Source organism: Hylaeus anthracinus, unplaced genomic scaffold (genome assembly GCF_026225885.1).
Source record: "Hylaeus anthracinus isolate JK02 unplaced genomic scaffold, UHH_iyHylAnth1.0_haploid 3, whole genome shotgun sequence".
NCBI classification, from domain to species: domain Eukaryota; kingdom Metazoa; phylum Arthropoda; class Insecta; order Hymenoptera; family Colletidae; genus Hylaeus; species Hylaeus anthracinus.
The window spans coordinates 5,698,553-5,717,697 of record NW_026535284.1 but is presented as its reverse complement, the minus strand read 5'-3'; the positions used below and the strand labels follow the sequence as shown (position 1 = coordinate 5,717,697).

General features: G+C 30.2%; 3 protein-coding genes across 10 annotated transcripts in view; 1 reads left to right on the top strand and 2 right to left on the bottom strand.

The window, feature by feature from the left end:
• Positions 1–5,081, bottom strand: part of LOC128894066 (arylsulfatase B-like) — a 19,581-nt gene extending 14,500 nt beyond the window's left edge. Inside the window, exons 1-2 of the mRNA XM_054155509.1 lie at positions 4,765–5,081; positions 1,505–1,664 (exon numbers count right to left, since the gene is read on the bottom strand). Coding sequence (XP_054011484.1) covers positions 1,505–1,664; positions 4,765–4,887 — 283 coding nt within the window. The 5' untranslated portion in view covers positions 4,888–5,081. The remainder of the gene's footprint in view (positions 1–1,504; positions 1,665–4,764) is intronic.
• A 2,649-nt stretch (positions 5,082–7,730) lies between these two features.
• LOC128894072 (serine incorporator 1) lies at positions 7,731–13,345 on the top strand. 8 transcript variants are annotated; one of them, XR_008461451.1, is made up of 11 exons: positions 7,731–7,934; positions 8,738–8,902; positions 8,984–9,168; positions 9,239–9,448; positions 9,529–9,613; positions 9,694–9,877; positions 9,965–10,165; positions 10,363–10,401; positions 12,056–12,218; positions 12,298–12,832; positions 13,066–13,345. XR_008461451.1 is itself a non-coding variant. In XM_054155528.1 (11 exons), exons 1-10 carry the CDS (start codon positions 7,908–7,910, stop codon positions 12,434–12,436), a joined length of 1,398 nt encoding a protein of 465 aa, XP_054011503.1. In that variant the 5' UTR covers positions 7,731–7,907; the 3' UTR covers positions 12,437–12,480; positions 13,066–13,345. The 8 variants fall into 8 exon arrangements, 7 of the variants coding, with proteins under 7 accessions (XP_054011503.1, XP_054011501.1, XP_054011505.1 ...); XM_054155528.1 differs by having other exon boundaries at positions 12,298–12,480; XM_054155526.1 differs by lacking the exon at positions 13,066–13,345 and having other exon boundaries at positions 12,298–13,023.
• A 2,185-nt stretch (positions 13,346–15,530) lies between these two features.
• Positions 15,531–19,145, bottom strand: part of LOC128894063 (nose resistant to fluoxetine protein 6-like) — a 27,904-nt gene continuing 24,289 nt past the window's right edge. The window contains exons 7-12 of the mRNA XM_054155497.1: positions 17,550–17,718; positions 17,267–17,460; positions 17,050–17,179; positions 16,776–16,968; positions 16,015–16,160; positions 15,531–15,890 (exon numbers count right to left, since the gene is read on the bottom strand). Of these exons, the coding sequence (XP_054011472.1) occupies positions 15,750–15,890; positions 16,015–16,160; positions 16,776–16,968; positions 17,050–17,179; positions 17,267–17,460; positions 17,550–17,718 (973 nt within the window). The 3' untranslated portion in view covers positions 15,531–15,749. The remainder of the gene's footprint in view (positions 15,891–16,014; positions 16,161–16,775; positions 16,969–17,049; positions 17,180–17,266; positions 17,461–17,549; positions 17,719–19,145) is intronic.

The window sequence follows — 19,145 nt, the reverse complement described above, 5'->3', positions numbered from 1 at the left end:
TATATGTTATATATATATTATATATATATTATATATATATGTATATATATATGTTATATGTGTATATATATATACACATAATATATATATTATGTTATATGTTATATTATGTATAACAATATATAATAAATGACATGTTGTATTATACAATGTATTATTTTATTAATACATTGTATTAATACAATAATCCAATAATACATTGTATATACATGATATAATATAATAATTAATACAATAATATATTGTATATACACACTATAATATAATAATTAATACAATAATATATTGTATATACATAATATAATATAATATAATAATTAATACAATTATAGATTGTATATACATAATATAATAATTAATACAATTATAGATTGTATATACATAATATAATATAATAATTAATACAATAATAGATTGTATATACATAATATAATATAATACATTAACACAATAATAGATTACAACAATACAATAATACATTGTATTATACAATTATTAAATATTAAAATATTATGTGTATTAATACATTGTATTATACAATGTATAATAAATGACATACACTGTCATTTGTATATTGCTCGATACGTACGTTCACAAAGTAACCCTTTGCGCTCGAGGCATTTTTCTACAAAATCAAATTCAGTCCATTTTTATAATAAATTTCTGTAAAACCAAAAACATCTACGAACACTCACGACTCAATGTATTATTTCAATTAACAATTAGCTGTACTCTGATATAAGTAAAATTGAAATTGTACGTACAAAAAATCACTTTTAAATTACATACGTCGCCCTGGAAGCGCCACTCGTGCGCAAAGGGTAGTTTTGTTTGTGCTACAACCTAATCACTGGACTCATAATATTTATGTATTTATGGAAGACTTGAATGTGGAAGAAACTGCAAACTGGGCACAGTTTGTAAGAATATGAAAAATAATTGAATGTAAAGTTCGTATCGCAACATTTGCAGAGTAAAATGAATTCCTAATTAGGTTCAAGTTTTGTAGGTCTGCAAAGATTCTATTTTACGCGAAAATTCGCAGTCTACTAATCACGTTTCGATCGTTAAAAATAATTAGCAAAGTCAAAGAAAATAATTTCGTCGGGATGTTCTTTGATGCATCAAATTGTACAATTACTTTGCAAAATCAGAAGTCAAAAGTGATCGGAGATAAAGACAACTCGACGTTCAAAATAAATTAATTGAACGTGAGAAAAATTAAATAAAATTACAATAAGAAGATTCGAAGACTTTCTATGCTTTCTAATACGGTCAAGCAATAATCAACACGATATACCGGAAAATTCATAAACGTATTAACTTTCAAAATCGTGTCCTCGTAATTAGTTGTTAATTTTCGCGTCATCGTCTCCTTACATGCAGCAATAATATTTCCTTTAATAAGTAAGGTTTTTTCTGATAAAATATCTTGGAATTCTCTACTTATTTTCTACTGTACGTTTTGCTTCGACAATAAACAATTGCTTGTTTATGAACATACCAATACGTATCGGGTATTGTCCAGTATAGAATGCTGTCCTGGATGGTGTGCTAGATGGCAATACATAGTGCCTGTTCAATATGATCCCATTGTATCCAAGAGCATCAATGTTTGGCGTTGGTATCTGATTCGATCCATGAAAACCAACGTCGTTCCACCCCTACGAGATATAAAAAATTTCTTTTCTTCTCGAGAAGCTAAGCAGCCAACCAAAAATTTAAAAATTAAATCCATAGCACCGAAATATCATCCCTCTTTGTAAAATTATTTCTCGGATATTACACAACTTGTAAGAAGTCTGTTAGTATTGATTTATTACGCGAGTCGTAAAATACATAAAAATATTTCCTTCTTAATATTCTCATTGAAATGGCGGAGCTAGAACTAATCGCAGGATAACTGCAAAATAGTTCATTTTGGAACAGAGATGCAAATGATTGTATTTTCTATACTAATATAGAAACGCAAATATGTTTAAAAGATTCGCTTCGTCGAGAAATGCGACAAAAGCAAAATCTTTTAATCTGTCCGTTGGTAATGTAAAGATAAAGCTATTAATAAAAAAAAAAAGCTATTGTTAGAATGTATTTTCAAATGTAACACAAACTAAATACAGAAACGTAAGTTATATTCATTAATGTAATGTAAATCAGGGTGTTTCGTTTAGATCAGTTAAATAGTTAGAATAGTTAAATATCTCATTAAGTTATCAAAAAATGATTATACCAATAATTATTTGATATAAGGACGCATATTATATGGTGTAAATAATTTTATTGTAAATAAAGTTGTACGGAAGATTTAACAAAGAAATTATGAACGGTGTGTATGTCGGCTATACGATTCAAAATACTTTGTGTTTTTCATTAGAACTAACTGCATTTTGTACTTAATACATTAAAGGTCAGCACAGGAAGAACAACTTCGATTTCTTCAGAATTCTAAATCGATCTGTCCCCTTAATTGACCCATATACAATTCCAAATACTTTGTGTTTTTAATTAGAACTAACTGCATTTTGTACTTAATACAGTAAACGTCAGCACAGGAAGAACAATTCCAATTTCTTTAAAATTCCAAACTGGGCTGACCCCTTAATTTCGTTTTGGCGACAAGAAAATGATCGAAATAGCACCGTTCGCACGGAACTCGTGTTCCTGCGTACGTGTACTAGATGATAAGTGATTATATAATAAAATGCAACGACATAATGCAGTAATTGATATGACGGTACGAAGAAGAGGGTGATTTTTCTTTTGCGGTTACGGTGAGTCAGAAGCACTAGCACTAGCATCCTTATTAGTTGAGGGGGCGTAGATAATTTTCATGCTACGATAATTGTCTTAACTATGGACAATTTTAATTCAAAACGCTTTCGTACTACAGATTAATCGCAGTAGATTAAGCAAAACAGGCAGGTATAAGCGATACACAGACCTGAGCATTTTCGAAATGATTATGTATAAATATTATTTCAAGTTACACGTTATTTTATTTCGTTATTTATTTCATACCTGAGATCAGTTTTAAAATAATATTATTTGAAATATTATTTGAGATATTATCTCGAGTAATGTGTTATTACATCTCGTTATTAATTTCGCACTTGTTATCATTTTTGAAATGATAATGTATAAATATTATTTCAAGTAACACGTTATTTTGTTTCGTTATTAATTTCATGCCTGTGATCAGTTCTCAAATGATATTATGTAAACATTACGTCAAATAGCATATTTTATTTTATAATTATTTGAAGTAACTGTCAAATTGTTCGTTAAAATTATTTTCAGATAAAAATCAAATTGTCAGATGAAATCACAAGTATCTGACAATTTCAAAATTGAAAGCAATAAGGGTGAAATAGCAAGAAATTCCACACTTGTTATGTAAACGCAAAAAGAAATAAATGTTTTGACGTTTTTGCAAAATAAAATGACTGATTCGTCTATGTGAAACGGTTTTACTAAATTATGAAACATTTTGCACTAATATTAGATGGACCAAAAAAAAAAAAAAACTTAGATAATAATGACATTATTTTAAAAATTATTTCTTTTGTTAAATTTGAAATAATAAAACAACCAAATAATTCGTCATTTGAAATAGCTATCATATCAAATGAATTAGTATTATCTTTATTTTCAAATCACTACATTGAAAGTAACAGTTCAAATTTAATTGTTTCAAATAGTTATTTATTATTTTCATTCCAATCAAAATTGATCACTTTTGTATTCAGAATACGACATTCCATAATCCGTTAAAAAATCAGAATTATCAGAAATCTCCTCTACAACTCTGCATATGTGAAAACAATTTATAGTAAATTATGTATCTATTTAAAACATACAAATTTTGTAGAAAATATTTTCGCATATATACTGTTTGAAGTAACGAAGACATTCAAGTGATCAGAGTTCGTAGACAAATTGTATATTTAATGTTTAAAATTGAAAAATCACGTCATCACAATTTTGAGCAAGTATTACTTTGACACTTGTGAAATTTATTACTTTGGTTGAAAAAAGCTCAGTTCGAGGGTGGTTAAACGGAGAAACTGTAGCATGAACAGCATTGGCCTAAGCACCAGCCATTGGGCTGCAATTAACAACCTTTCGAGGTTTACATTCATGACTAGACTGCGGATCTTTATGCATTTATAGGAAATTTGAATGTGCAAGAAACTACAAATCGCACGAATATGCAAGAATTGCAAACAGTATGAAGCAAGAATATAAAAAAGATTGAAAGTAAAGTTCACATTATAATATTTGCAGAATAAAATAAATTCCTATTTAGGTTCAATATTTGTAAGTAAAATTTATTAGTAAGTATAATTTATTAGCAAGTATAATTTATTTATTTTACATAAAAATCCGCAGTCTATTCATGACAAATTAAAAAATTAATAATGTACTACTTTGGACAATATAAAAATGTACAAAAGATCGACTCATCACTCGGTAAACAAATTGTTATATTCAATGAAAGGATAAAGACGACAGTCCATAAAACAGTGCAAAGCATAATTATTTACATTCCAATGAATCTCTTGCCATAGGTAGACTTTTGAAATCTCGAATAAAGGTATTTTTAAATAAATATATGTTTTATCTTTTCATATCTTGGTGCTAGCAGTTTGAATCTGTCTGGGAACATAAACAGAATTCGTTAAACATTGAAATAGCAAAGACCAAGAAAAATCTCTATTATCAACGTTCACATTTCCGATCGAAAGGAATTAATAATAATCTTACCAGATCGTCAGCCATAAACACGATAATGTGCGGCGCTGTTTCGTACAGACCAACCGCGTAACCGACACACAACATCAGATGCAACACGGATGTATTTATCCAAATCGAGGAAAAACGACACATCTTTCACCAAGAGAGTAAAAAGAGCACAACAAAATTTGGCGCAAAAGAGGGTTTCAGAGAGAAAAAAAAAAAAGAAATGGGAGACCCGTGCGCGAAGGGAACGCTTCCTTTATACCACTATCAGCCACGACTCGCGGAGAAGAACCGTCAGAGCATTGCGCGGTTTGTTTATCACAGAGCTCCTGCGGAATACAGAAGAATGAGGAACAGAAATAAACACGTTTATATAGTCCACCCACGAAGAAACATGTCATGAATAGACCACATGAAAGGGAAGGGAAAATACACTGATAATTACGGCAATAAAGGGAGGTACGTGTTTCAACTGGGTTGCTTCTCGTCTTACATCCCATTTTCCGTACTTATGTAATTGCCTATCTGCGTACGAGCCGTACGCGTGATCATACGATCGTGTCGTACGATTTTTATTAGACCGAACTTGCGTATATTAACTCTTTGGGGCACGGTGCGATTCAAAGTCATCCCACCTTTTTGATGGACCGAAACGCATGGTGGGACATTTTTAATCCCACCTCGAAATTTTGCAATAGCTGCATGTGTATAGGTTTATATTTCGTCTTATTTACGTAAAGCAGTTGGTAATATATTCATCCAACGTTACAAATGTATGCACTTATGTTGGCAACTTTCAACATGCTAATACCGGTTCGACAATTGCTGTAAGCGGAAGGTTCATTGCGATAATATTTCTTTCCTGGTTTTATGTGAAAAATCGTAGAGGTAAGTTAATTTATATAAAAATTAGTTCTATATAAACAAGTGAAGCGTTTTATAATAAAAACTAAAGATTGAATTTGTTTGCAAATGATGAAAATATGGTGGGATTTTATTCGTCTCACCATGCAACTTGAGGAGTAATACAAAAAAAAAAACATATTTTTATTTATTGTTTATGTTTCAATATTCTTAAAACTATAAATGTGACGCCCCTTGTTATTAGATTTATTTTGTTGCATTATGTGATACCTTTATTAGCAAGGATATAACAATTTTGTTTGATTTAAAACGCAATAAAATTCCTGTGCAACATTTTATGACCTGAATTCCTGTGCCGCAAAGAGTTAACAAAGGTAATAACGGGAAAAGTTCAGTTTAGGACGATGAAATTGAGGCTTTTTTTTACAGATCCTTTAAAAATAATGTATGAAGGGGGTAGTTCGGTTCAGCAGGTCGAAAAAATCGACTTTTTTAAATATATACAGGATATGTCCCAAAAATGTTGTAACATCTTCAAAGGGGTGGTTCGGGAGGTAATTTCATTGAGATCGAACTGCAACATAACACCATATATTATTATATTGGGTTGTCCGGAAAATCTATGTCGATTTTTGGTAGGTGGTACAGGTCTGAATATGTCGAAGTGGTTGAAAACAAATAACATGTATACATCCCTTAAAAGGTGGAAAGGTTGTGGAACAAAATGGCACCTATGTAGTTCAATAAATACATATTCAAATTCAAACGTGTTTTTACATTTTTCTTAGAAATTGGCACGAACTTTTCGTACAACCTAATATTTACTAGAAATATTTAACCATAAATTTAAAACGCTATATTCCTGTTAGATGCGTTGTTGTTTGAAACAAAAGTTAAAAAAATTCAAATGACATCCTATCGGCTTAACATCGTTTATTAACATTGAAAATTTAAATTATATTCTCACGTATATGAATATATAAATAAATTGTAAATAAGTTAAGTGGAAGTTAAATTAATTCCTACATACTACTATTGAAAGCACGAAGGAGGATTGATCTTCGCGAAAATTACGGAGAATATTCAAGAACAGCAGTTCTTCGAAGAGTCTGAAAAATTTAGTTTACAAAAATTGTTTTAAAAAACAGGTTTTTAAATTCGCGGAGGACGTAGCTCGCCGAATTTTCATCCGACTCACTTAAATCAAAGCCTAAATTGAAGATAATTAAGTTTATATGAATATGAATCTCGACTCTTCGTGAATTCTTATTATAGCATAAGGTTATTACAAAATAACTGCCAACATTTTCTGCCAACTGTCTATTTTCGTATTTTATCCACCATTCTTGCAATTAACAATTTCTTTATGCAAATTTCTTTAATTTTATCGATCTAATCATAAATGGTAATCAACGCCCTCGGCGGCAAAACGCTCAAGTTCGTCATCAGTGATTAAATTTTACCGGTAAAATATATATTTTACTTATTTTACCAACACATTTATTACTTACAGCTGGTAAGTTACCGACCAATTAACCATAAGAGAATTATAACGCATCAGAAATATAACGCGAGTTATATAAATTTTAGATAGTATCTTGTAATACAACACTTCTAATTCAATTATTTTCAAAAGTAATTAAAAATAAAACATAGAATTTTCTTTCTAGTTCAACTTGCATTACCGACAAGTTTGCGTTATTGCAAATAGTGAGTATAGGTTTACAGTCTGATTATACAGACCCAGATACATACATAAAAGCAGAGAAATGTTTAAATAATATATTGTAGTGTTATAAAGCATAGAATCGTATTGATTATGCGTTTATGAAAAATAAAGAATAACTACAAAAGCAGTGACAACTACTTTCAGTACAAGCTTTGCCGTTTTCCCACCGATGGCGCCATGGTACTAAAATTAGAATTAGTGTAGTTGAATTGTTGGTAAAATTTATAAGCTCGTCATGCTTTATAAACTTATGCTTTATATTTGATCAATACAATTTTTTGTTTCACCTAAAAATATAATCATATAAATAGCAACTATATTTAGAGCTGAAAAAAAAAACATTGCGATGAATGCAGATGAAATAAAGGATATGACGTCAAAGTCAGCTGATGGCGAGAAGTTGGATGCAGTTATCTGTCAAGACGCCATTGTTATTGTGAAAATTTGTACTGTGTTCTACTGCAATCAGTGTTGATTGTCCTTCCACTTGTCGCGTTTTGAAATTAATAATAGCAATTTAAATTACGAGTTTCTTTATACCGTTCAATAAATTGAACGGATAGAAAACCTAATAATGGGTCTCATTTGTTCAACAGCGCAGGTAAATAAATTGTAAATACACACTCGATTTTTATTTTCAGGATGCATCTTGAAGAATTAATTCAATATCTTTGTGAAAATGTCTTGATCTGACTCATTTTCTCTGTTACTCTTAGTTATTGCGTAATGCTAATTTTTTTGTCTGACAAACAAAGATTAGTGGGAACTCCAATGAATCATCAAATTTAATTATGGTTAATTGATTTAAAGTTAGATTCTATTGACTCTCTTGAGAGCACTGACATAAGAAGCATATATATTTTCCTCAAAGCATGCAAACTTTATTGCGTTAAAGAACTATTGTTTTTCTATGTAAAATAAATAGAATTAACTATTAACATAGATTGAGAAAGACTTTAACTTTATGCGAAAATGCTTTAAATTATATTAATACACAAACATAGTTGTTCTACTAAGATGAAATATTCTTTTAATTATAACTTTTTGAGACTCACAATTTTTCATATTTTTAAATAGTAATAATAAATTATTAACTTTTTGAATGTAGGGCTTATATATTTAGTAAATTTCATTTAACATTACAATTATTTTGTTTATTGAATCAATGTATAATTGATATACAACTTTGTGTTAGATTGTTAATTGTAACTATAATTGAAATAAATAAACACTATGACATGCTGTGATGTTTATTATTTTTTCATAGCAATTCAGTTTTAGTTTCATCCGAATGACCAACATTTAACTGTTGACGTACATGCAATATACATATAATTAAAATATACACAGCTAAAGGGTTAATATATATGATTATCATTACATAATTTACACTTTGTTATATAGCTTGCCTGCCTGTGCAGCAGCACAGCCTGCAGTTTCTGTTGTTCTCAATGTCCATCGTGTCGCAACAGCACGAGTACTCGTATTATGTATGCATTATTATTAATGATAGGAACTATTGCTGCTTGCATTACATTGGCTCCTGGTTTGCAAGATGCGCTTAAAAAGGTAAGATTTCAAAATGTGCAATAAAACAATTTAATTTTAATTATAAAGAAGAGTTTGCTATATCTAATTTGTCTTCCATAGGTACCATTTTGTGCTAATAGCACAAACTATGTTCCATCGAAATTCACTATTGATTGTGAGTCCGCTGTTGGATATTTAGCAGTGTATAGAATATGTTTCATCATAGCTTTGTACTTCTTTTTGATGTCTGTTATGATGATCAGAGTAAGAAGTTCTAAAGATCCCAGGGCACCTATACAAAATGGGTATGATAAAACAATATAAAGTATTTTTTATATTAAGGATTATTTGTGATATGTAACTTTGTATTCTTAGATTCTGGGCTATTAAATATCTTCTAATAATCGGTGGAATAATTGGCGCATTTTTCATACCTGAAAAGTCATTTGGAACAACATGGATGTATTTTGGAATGATTGGTGGCTTTCTTTTTATTATTATTCAATTAATTCTCATAGTTGATTTTGCCCATTCATGGGCAGATGCTTGGGTTGGTAATTATGTGGATACAGGATCAAAAGGATGGTACTTATAACCTTATGTACTGTTATAACTTCTTTAATTTTTAATAAGTATAAATAGCTAAATATATATAAATATACTAGGTATGCTGCACTATTAGGAGCAACGTTGTTTAATTACGCTGTTTCTATTACCGGAATTGTTTTACTTTTTATATACTTTACTCACGTAAGTTTTTAGACTATATAATTAAAATTTATTGTACTATTTAATTTTCCTGTTATTATTACACGTATTTTTTATTACAGCCATATACCTGTGCCTTGAATAAATTTTTCATATCCTTCAACCTAATCTTATGTGTAATTGTTAGTATCATATCAACTCTACCAGTTGTACAAGAACATTATCCACGTTCTGGTCTTCTTCAATCGTCTATTGTTTCCTTGTACGTTGTTTATTTAACATGGAGTGGAATTTCAAACAGTCCAGGTATGCACTCCATTTCAAATAGATATGTACAAAATTTTAGCAATATTCATTCATTTCGATAATAACAATTGGTGATTCTGTTTACAGATAGTGAATGCAATCCTGGATTCCTGAAAATGTTTTCTCCTAATGATACCGATGCACGTAATCGCGTATCTTTCGATAAAGAAAGTGTTATTGGTTTAGTCATCTGGTTTAGTTGTGTATTGTATAGTTCTTTGCGTACTGCATCCAAATCATCAAAACTTACAATGTCCGAGAATGTTTTGGTCAAGGATAATGGAGCAGGTATGCCGAAAATAATTTACGTTTTATTTAAAGCTAATTCGTGCTTTTAGAAATTAAATAATTTAATAATATGTGTACTTGTGCACTCATATAAACATTAACTTACTTTCATTCTTAACTTAACTTTCATTTGTTTGCCATATATTAAAAGATTGATCAAAATCTCTTTAATAAATTATTGTGCTTTCTTCATACAGTTAGGAACGCAGTTGACCAGAGTCTTATCGACAACGAAGGTAGGCACACACTATTACCTTAAAGTAGAACTTCAACGTAATTACCCTGATCATTTACTTTTCATTACTGAGAAATGTAGGCATCACATTGTATGCACAGTATGCAAATTTACGTACCCGCAAAGATTAGTTTATTAGTTTTCAATATTTTGAAATACAAAGTATCCGTGACAATATTTTTATAGGCAGTATAGAGGGTGTTTCATAACCGATAGTACAATCAAATAGTTTGTGATTTTATCTGAAAAATGAAAATATAGAAAATATTGAAAATATAGAATTATATTTATTCATATGGTATCTCGTTTTTGAGAATTCTTTGAATATTTGTTATACACTTGATTTACAAACTTATTGATAACAATATGGAGTCTCAGTGTTTGCCATTTTGTCGGTGTGATTATGTACGATAATCGATTAACGAAATCTTTTTCTATAATGGAAGTTACTATTAAAAGTGTCCATTTGTAGTGGAAAATATCTATTTTAATATTTTAAAAATTATAAATGGAAAAAACGCTGTAATTTAATCAATCACAGTAATTTAAAACAAGCAACATTTACGCGGCAAACGTTTAAAGTGATTTGGTTAAAAACGAAAAAGAATTAATTCCACATTTTTTATTTATTTTTTAATGTATAACCATGAAATTCCCAGTTGTACTATCAGTATGGGACACTGCAGGTGCTTGGTAGTTAATGTGTGCCTGCTTCATTGTCTTATATGTTTTATACATTCATTTGTTTGATTTTAACTTAAATTTTTCATTGAGAACTTCATTACTGTTTCCAATGCAAATGTTTTATGACTAATATTTCATGTTTTTAATATGTATATATAGGTTTGATGTCGCATCAAGTTTCATTTTTTCTTATCAGCTTTTGTTTGTATAAAGATTGTAAACTGCTTGGTACAAAAGTGCATTTTGATATACAATTTAACCTTCTGTAATTAAATTTTGGAAAAAAGGACTTTCAAGTTTTTAATTTTTATTTTTAAAACTAAACATCAGATGAATAAATTGTACATTTAAAAATTTCTCCGAATCTATTTTTTAAGGATGGTAATATACGCAATTCGCAATCAAAGGGTTAATGGCAGTGTAGAAATATCCATTTCCAATTCGACTAACTATCAATAATTAGATCGATAATTTGTTTAACCAACGACTATTTTATTATGGATAAAAATGTATAGTTTCATTTAAAAAAGTTCATTTTTTTGTTAAATCCCCCACCACTTTACTTACAAAAAATTTATTTATATCATATAATTTTTCTCTTTGGGTCAAATAACTTTTGTAAAGACATTTTTTTGATATCTTTATCCTCTCGTGAGATATTGAAACATTCTGCTTTAAATGAAACAGTCTGTATATTCGAATACTTGTGAAGTACAAATAGATAAACAAGAAGTCCAAGTTTTAGTGGAGAGAAGTATTCTGCTGTTGGTTATATTGTATAATAAGTGATCTATGAATGTCCAGCATTGTACCAAAAGGTTTATGACGAAGTTTTTATGTGTATAAGTGCATCTAATAACATTTGTTATTACTGCTATGCCGCTAATTCTAATAGGAACGATTAGGAAAATAAAGATTGCATTGTAGACACTTTCTTTTAAGTTCTTTTCCGTTTTCCTAAATGTAACTAGATTATACTCCAGTAGAAGGCCGTAATCCTGACGCAGAAAGTGGAAATGAGGCTAAAGTATGGGATAATGAAGAGGACACGGTAGCTTACAATTGGAGTTTCTTCCATCTCATGTTTGCTCTCTCCACGCTATATGTTATGATGACACTTACTAATTGGTACCAGTAAGTATTTGCCATCATTTTTTCGTAAAATAGATTGCAGTAAGAAGTTCAGTATACATATGTAGAAATAATTTTATAGACCAAATTCCGATTTGAATACTCTGAACTCCAATGCTGCCTCAATGTGGGTAAAAATTATATCCTCTTGGATGTGTTTGGGACTGTATGGATGGTCATTGATCGCTCCTGCAATATTGACAAATCGAGATTTCTCTTAAATATAGAAATATCGTCACAAAACGTGGAGAGTGGTAATTAGCAGGTATACAAATCTATATAATATAGAATAATTAGTATTAAAACAATTCTCAAACTCATATATACATTTTTTTTTTTTTGTTTTGAGCTTCCATATAAATGTTGCATTTAAATGATACATATTTATGGAAAAATTGATTATTTTTTAAATTGTTTCAAGCAGTTATAATATGTCTTTTAGAATTAGTTTATTTCTTTATAATATTTAACTAACAGTATCACATTATAATTATAAAATTAAATGCTACTATAATTAATGATTACTTAACATAAGTATATATTATGTAACAAATAATTATATATTGTATCGGACAATTCCGCTTTTAACTTCTATTGCACATAAAACTGTTCTAAAGGTAAGACTTTTCTTTATAACGAATAGAAATTTAGGATTATAAATATCTCTAATGAACTTAATTATATTTAAATTGTTTATGGATTTTATTATATATTTGATTAAGCCTTATTAAACACTTCAATATTATTAGTTTGTATATTTATTATATTTTTTGTTACTGTAACAATTGAAATGTATATTTTTATATTATTTGTTCTTTTGTTTGATTTATATTGTTTCTTTTAATTTCAGTTTTTGTATACCCTGAATAGTTAAGACTGTTATAAAAATATCTATACAAAGTTATATTATGATCTCTATAAAGTATTGATACTCGATGTATGTTTGCATACATATTAAATTAATGCAAACGAATACTACTATGGACGCAGCGATACCAAAATAACAACTGTTTATAAATACAATTATGTCTTACTTAAAAGATTAGGTTGAATCGCATTTTCCTCTATTTTACAATAATATATTTGTGCAGAGCAACTGTAATAAATACATTAATATAACATATTTCACATGCTTGAATTTGTTCTTTTATCGGTTACAATATTACAATTATGAAAATACCCCGTCCCGCTTAAAAAACAGCCGATGACCTTGAAAACTCGGAAAATAAGACCTTGTGAAAAAATGCTCTTATCATTACACGCGCCTTTCCCAACAATGTAATTTTTACATGCCACTTTGTACTTTTGACTAGACAATATAGTCCGTGTCAAGACAAATTCAATGACCTTGGGATGACCTTGAAGGCAAAATTCAGTTTTTTAAATAAATAAAAGAAAGCTGGAAAAAGTTGCGTCATATCTCGGAAAATCGCTCAACTTTGTCGTGAAATAGTTCGCACCTCACGTCGCTAGATGACGCCACTAACATGAAAAATATTCTAAACCTAAATTCCTTACTTTTTTCTGCATACAAATGTAATTTTACATTCTTACTACCATAACTCAACTTTTAGATGTTCGTGTGTACACTAATAATTGACTGATATAACATTTTTTTAAATAAATAGAGAAAGGGTAACGTGTTGCACCATCTAGCGGTATTAGCTGGGAACTATTTCGTGACAAACTTAGGCAGTTCGCACAGAGATGGCGCTACACTTTCCGTTTCCTTTAATTTATTTACACACAATTGTTAGTGTACAAACGAACATCTAAAAGTTGAATTATGGTAATAAGAATGTAAAATTACATTCGTATGCAGAAAAAAGTAAGGAATTTAGGTTTAGAATATTTTTCATGTTGGTGGCGCCATCTAGCGGCGCATGGTGGGAACTATTTCACGACTAACTTGAACGGTACACCGATAGATGACGCCACAATTTCCGGTTTCTTTTTTTATTTATTTGAAAACAATTATTAGTGTACAAATATACATCTAAAATCCGAAATATAGTAGTAAGAATGTAAAATTACATTTATATGCAGAGAAAAGTGAAAAATTTAGGTTTAGAATATTTTTCATGTTAGTGACGCCATCTAGCAGAGCGAGGAGGGAACTATTTCACGACAAACTAGGGGATATGCCGAGAGATGGCGCCGCAGGTCTCTTTTTTTTAATTATTTAGAAAACGATATATCAATCAGTTATTAGTATACAAATGAACAATTAAAAGTTGTATTATGATAAGTATGATATAAAATTACATTTATATGTAGCGAAAAAGTAGAGGATTTTTTTCTTTTTTTATTAGGGATATCTAGTCCTGTTGTAGAACTATGTGTCTTTTAGATATTTACATGACGAGAACATTTATATTAACTTATATATAATTTACATTTGTAGGATTTACATGTTTAGATACATATAAATATACAATAAATATGCATAAGTACATATACATATACACCTAGTGTTATACCTGTACATTTCAGTTACGTATGTCAAAATTGAAATTGTTACTGGAAATTGTTACTGTTTAGGAATAAGTCTGCGTCCTTCCTGAGTTTGATTTTCACATGTGCAGGCTGTGTCTCCGAAAAGGTTATTTAATATAATTTAATGTAAAGGAAATAGAAATTTAATATATTATTTAATATAATTTAATATAAAGGAAATAGAAATTATTTCATACTCTTTAGTGGAGTTTTAATGTTTTTCGAACTTGGTTATATTTTTTCCAAAAATTATTTTATTTCTTATACATTTTTTTTATAAAACTAAAAATAACAAAGATGTTTGGGTGTTTTTATTTAAACGCTCCAACCTGTATACTGTATATCGTCGACCTCCACCCCCACTCCCCTTCCTACTTAGATTCTTATTCCTCTCCTCTTTCGCCCTTCTCCTTAACCTTCATTACACCTTCCCCTCCTCCCACGTCAAATTCTCCCCTCCATCTCTCTGTATACCTTCTCTAATAATTAGTATTAGAGACAGAAATAACAGCGATAATAATGAAAAAATAATAGTAATAACAAATATGTGTTATTAATTTGTTAATAATTTATGTGTATACAATTTATACATATAAATGCCACCTTACAGTCTTCAACAGTGTCTGATTGATTTAAACTTCTATTTTCTAACAGTAATTATCTGTTATTATAAACATTTTTTAAATACATATTTTACCGTATATTTCAAGTACGTAATAAAAAGTATGCCTTTAAATAAATAACACTGTACTAAATTATTTAGGTACACATTTTTAAACATAGTATAATATTTACCGTTTATAGAATGTTTCAAGTATATAAAATAAAAATTACAAAAATATATATTATTTACAAGCACTTATACAAACTTAATATGACAATATTTATATAAATATAGCTTTCCTTAGCTATCATATACATTATATATGAGGGCAAGCCACGGGAATTAATTTTACTAATAGTAAAATGAACATTTCAAATACTATTTACAATACCTTAAATCACTGGGTGTCAAATTAAATGTATTCGCTGGGAGCGTTATTGTAATTTCGTCTTTGTTGTAGTTTCGGAGACGCGTTTCTTTAACAAGTAATTTTTAATATTTTGGCATGGTGTGTCAAAGAGCAACGTGAGGGTGACCGACAGAGTAATGATACATAAAATCTCATTGAGATTGAACTGCAAAATAACAATATATATTATTACATTTACTAGCATATATATAGTTTTATTATTATTATATTATTATATTTTATTATATATTATTATTATATTTAGGTAAAATCACAATATAGCAACTTACTTGCATGCTAAGGAATTCAAAATATGCAGCATTTCGGGTTCTTCCAACGTTATAAAAGTATACCGGAAATTGTGTTAAATATAATGCATAACTTAGCCTTGTAGTGATCAAAAATCCCCTCCATGCTAAAAGTCGACTGAACCAGCCTAGAATTTGTAAAAATGCATTATGGAAACGTTATTACTTGCGTAAAACAATGGAGTTTAACTCCCCCCGCCCCTATGCGTTATACGAAGGCGTGGCCTTAAAATGCAAATCGTGGAAAGAGGAAGTAGTCGCGTGGAAGGGGAAGGAGTCGAGTGAGGGGCCCCTTTTGCAAACTCTACTGGCGTAATATAATATACAGGGTGTCCCAAAAATGTTGCAACACCTTGGAAGAGGTGGTTCGGGAGGTGATTTGAAACAACTTTTTCCTTTGTGAAAATGTTGTCCGAGGCTTCCTTAAAGAGATATTAACAGAAAACCCCGACCAATCAGAGCGCGCGTATACCGTTGGAGCGGCGGCGGTAGCGTAATGAGCGCAGCCGCTTAGCGCGCAGTCTACGCCCCTGTGGGCGTTCCATTGGCGTACTCGAGCTCTGATTGGTCGGGGTTTTCTGTTATTATCTCCTCAACGAAGCCTCGGACAACATTTTTGCTAAGGAAAAAGTTGCTTCAAATCACCTCCCGAACCGCCCTATTTAAGGACTTCCAACATTTTTGGGACACCCTGTATAAACATTTCTTCATGTTAAATTGACATAATACGAAATAATAATTACCATTTGTATTTTTACTATGATGCATCACAGTTACCCAAGCAAAGAGAGCACACCAACCAATAGGAGCGAATGCATTATACAGTGCTGCATGCATCGGATTGTAGATGTAATCTATAGATCCCATGTGTGCTGGGCCAAAAAATGCACAGCAAAACATTATCGTGCATAGGATCCACCCGGTGTATAAAGCTGTCTAAACAGATGTGGAAGTAATCTAATTAAATACAAGTAATATAAATTAAATTTTATTAATTTATATAATTATCCTACTTACCCTGTTCATTTTGTAATCTTTAGGCATGTATCTTAATAAATAACCCATAAATATTCCTATTATATAGACTGTTAATCTATGCGACGGTAGGGTGTACGAAAAATCCGCGGTATCGAATAATTGTTTTATTCTGTAAATATTGAAATTCTATTAAATGGGTATATTCTAAAATTATTTCTGTGCGCTCTGAATATAATTTTTTAATATATTTACTTACGATGTACCGAAGAACACATAATTATTTAAGTGTTTATGATACGTTACAAAATATCGTAGCGCTGTCGAAATTAAAGCACAGAAACTGAGAACAACGAATCCAGTTTTTGGTTTTTTAAAAAGAAGCAGTACCATTAGAGGTGAAAGGACAAACAGTTGAGTGTCTATACCTAAGTGATGCGTGTGGGTAAGACACTAAAATCAATAAAAATATTTATTTTTTAAAGTATTATTTAGCGTGGTTTACTCGTTGCTGGTATAAAATAAAAATATCGTTTACGCACTATCGATTCAAATCCAAAGTAATTATGAATAAATAGAAAATTTCTCCACCATGTTCTTTTGCATATATTTGCATGTTCGTTCACCACTAAATTCCATTGTGGTCCAGACCCGGTGTAAGGTATCACGTAAATACAAAGCAGCATCAGTGCTGCTAACGGTGGTATTAATCTGAGGAAAAAGTATTATTTTGTTAAGTAAAACATCCTGAGATAGGGTTTGGTTTCTCATTGCGAGTTTAAATAATATTTGCTACAATATTTTTAATGCTTTTTGACTATTTTTAATTCTAATGCGAATAAATGATTTTAAGGTGAATTAATGTGCAGGATAAAAAAATATCCAACATTCTTTATTTACCACTTTTGTAACCACCTTTATCTCGGAACTGATAGTCGTTTTTTTAGGAGTAATAATCTTCTTTCGCTTTTAATCAGTGTAATACAGAGCTTTGTTTTATTTTAACACCTGCTAATTATAACACTAATTGTCTGGATTTGTCCAAACCTGACATCATCAAATTCTAACAGTACATTCTCGAATAGTTCAAAGAAATGGACGATAGACAAATCACTAGTAATAGCAATAGATTTTATATCATTGATTTTTTCCAGCAGTTTGCAATAAAAAATTATTTAAAGATTTAATTTGATTCAATAGGAATCTTGAGAATATACTACTTTACGCATTTTATACGTCGTTAGATGAAATCTAGGCTTGTAATAATACGTTCTATAATGTTTACTTGAATTTAAATTTTATAAAGAATATAAAAACAAAAAACAGTATACAGGGTGTCCCAGAATTATTGTAAGAACTGGAATTAGGGTGTAGCTGAGACGATTTTGAACTTGAGTTTCCTTTGCGAAAATGTCGTACGATGCTTCGTTTTTGAATTATTAACGAAAAACCATTGGCCAATCACAGCGCTCGATTAGCGCGCGCTCAGCTGGCTACGCCGGGACCTGACGTAGCCAGCCAATCCTGGCTCGAGCCTATGCTCTCGCGGCTGAGCGCGCGCTACTCGGGCGCTGCGATTGGTCCGTGGTTTTTCTTTAATAATTCAAAAACGTAGCAACATACGACATTTTCGCAAAGGAAATTCTTGTTTAGAATCGTGTGAGTTACCTCCATTTCCGGCTCCTACGTGAGTTATGGGACACCCTGTATATAAATATTCCTGTGGTACAAAGTAGAAGGGTTCAGAAAGCCACATAGAGTGATATGAAAAATAACTATACTACAGGTATTGATCTACGAACCTTGACTATAGTTATGTTTTAAGTCAAGTCAGTATTAGATGTGGACACATTAAAAATTGTTGATGCCATTATTTTGTTTAAAATTGCGATCTCAGGTACTTTTACATAACTACAATAATATTAGTAATAACAAAATAAGAATTCTCTAATAATCTTTAGAATGAAATTATATATGCATGTACATGTATATACATGACACCTTGTATACCACTTTGCCACCTTTGTAAAGGCAATGCAGAGAATCCCTCAATCTTTCAAAGATTTACCTCACAAAAGAAAGTTGAACATATTTCGTGTGTTTTGTTGTGTTATCACTAGACTGCGGATCTTTATGCA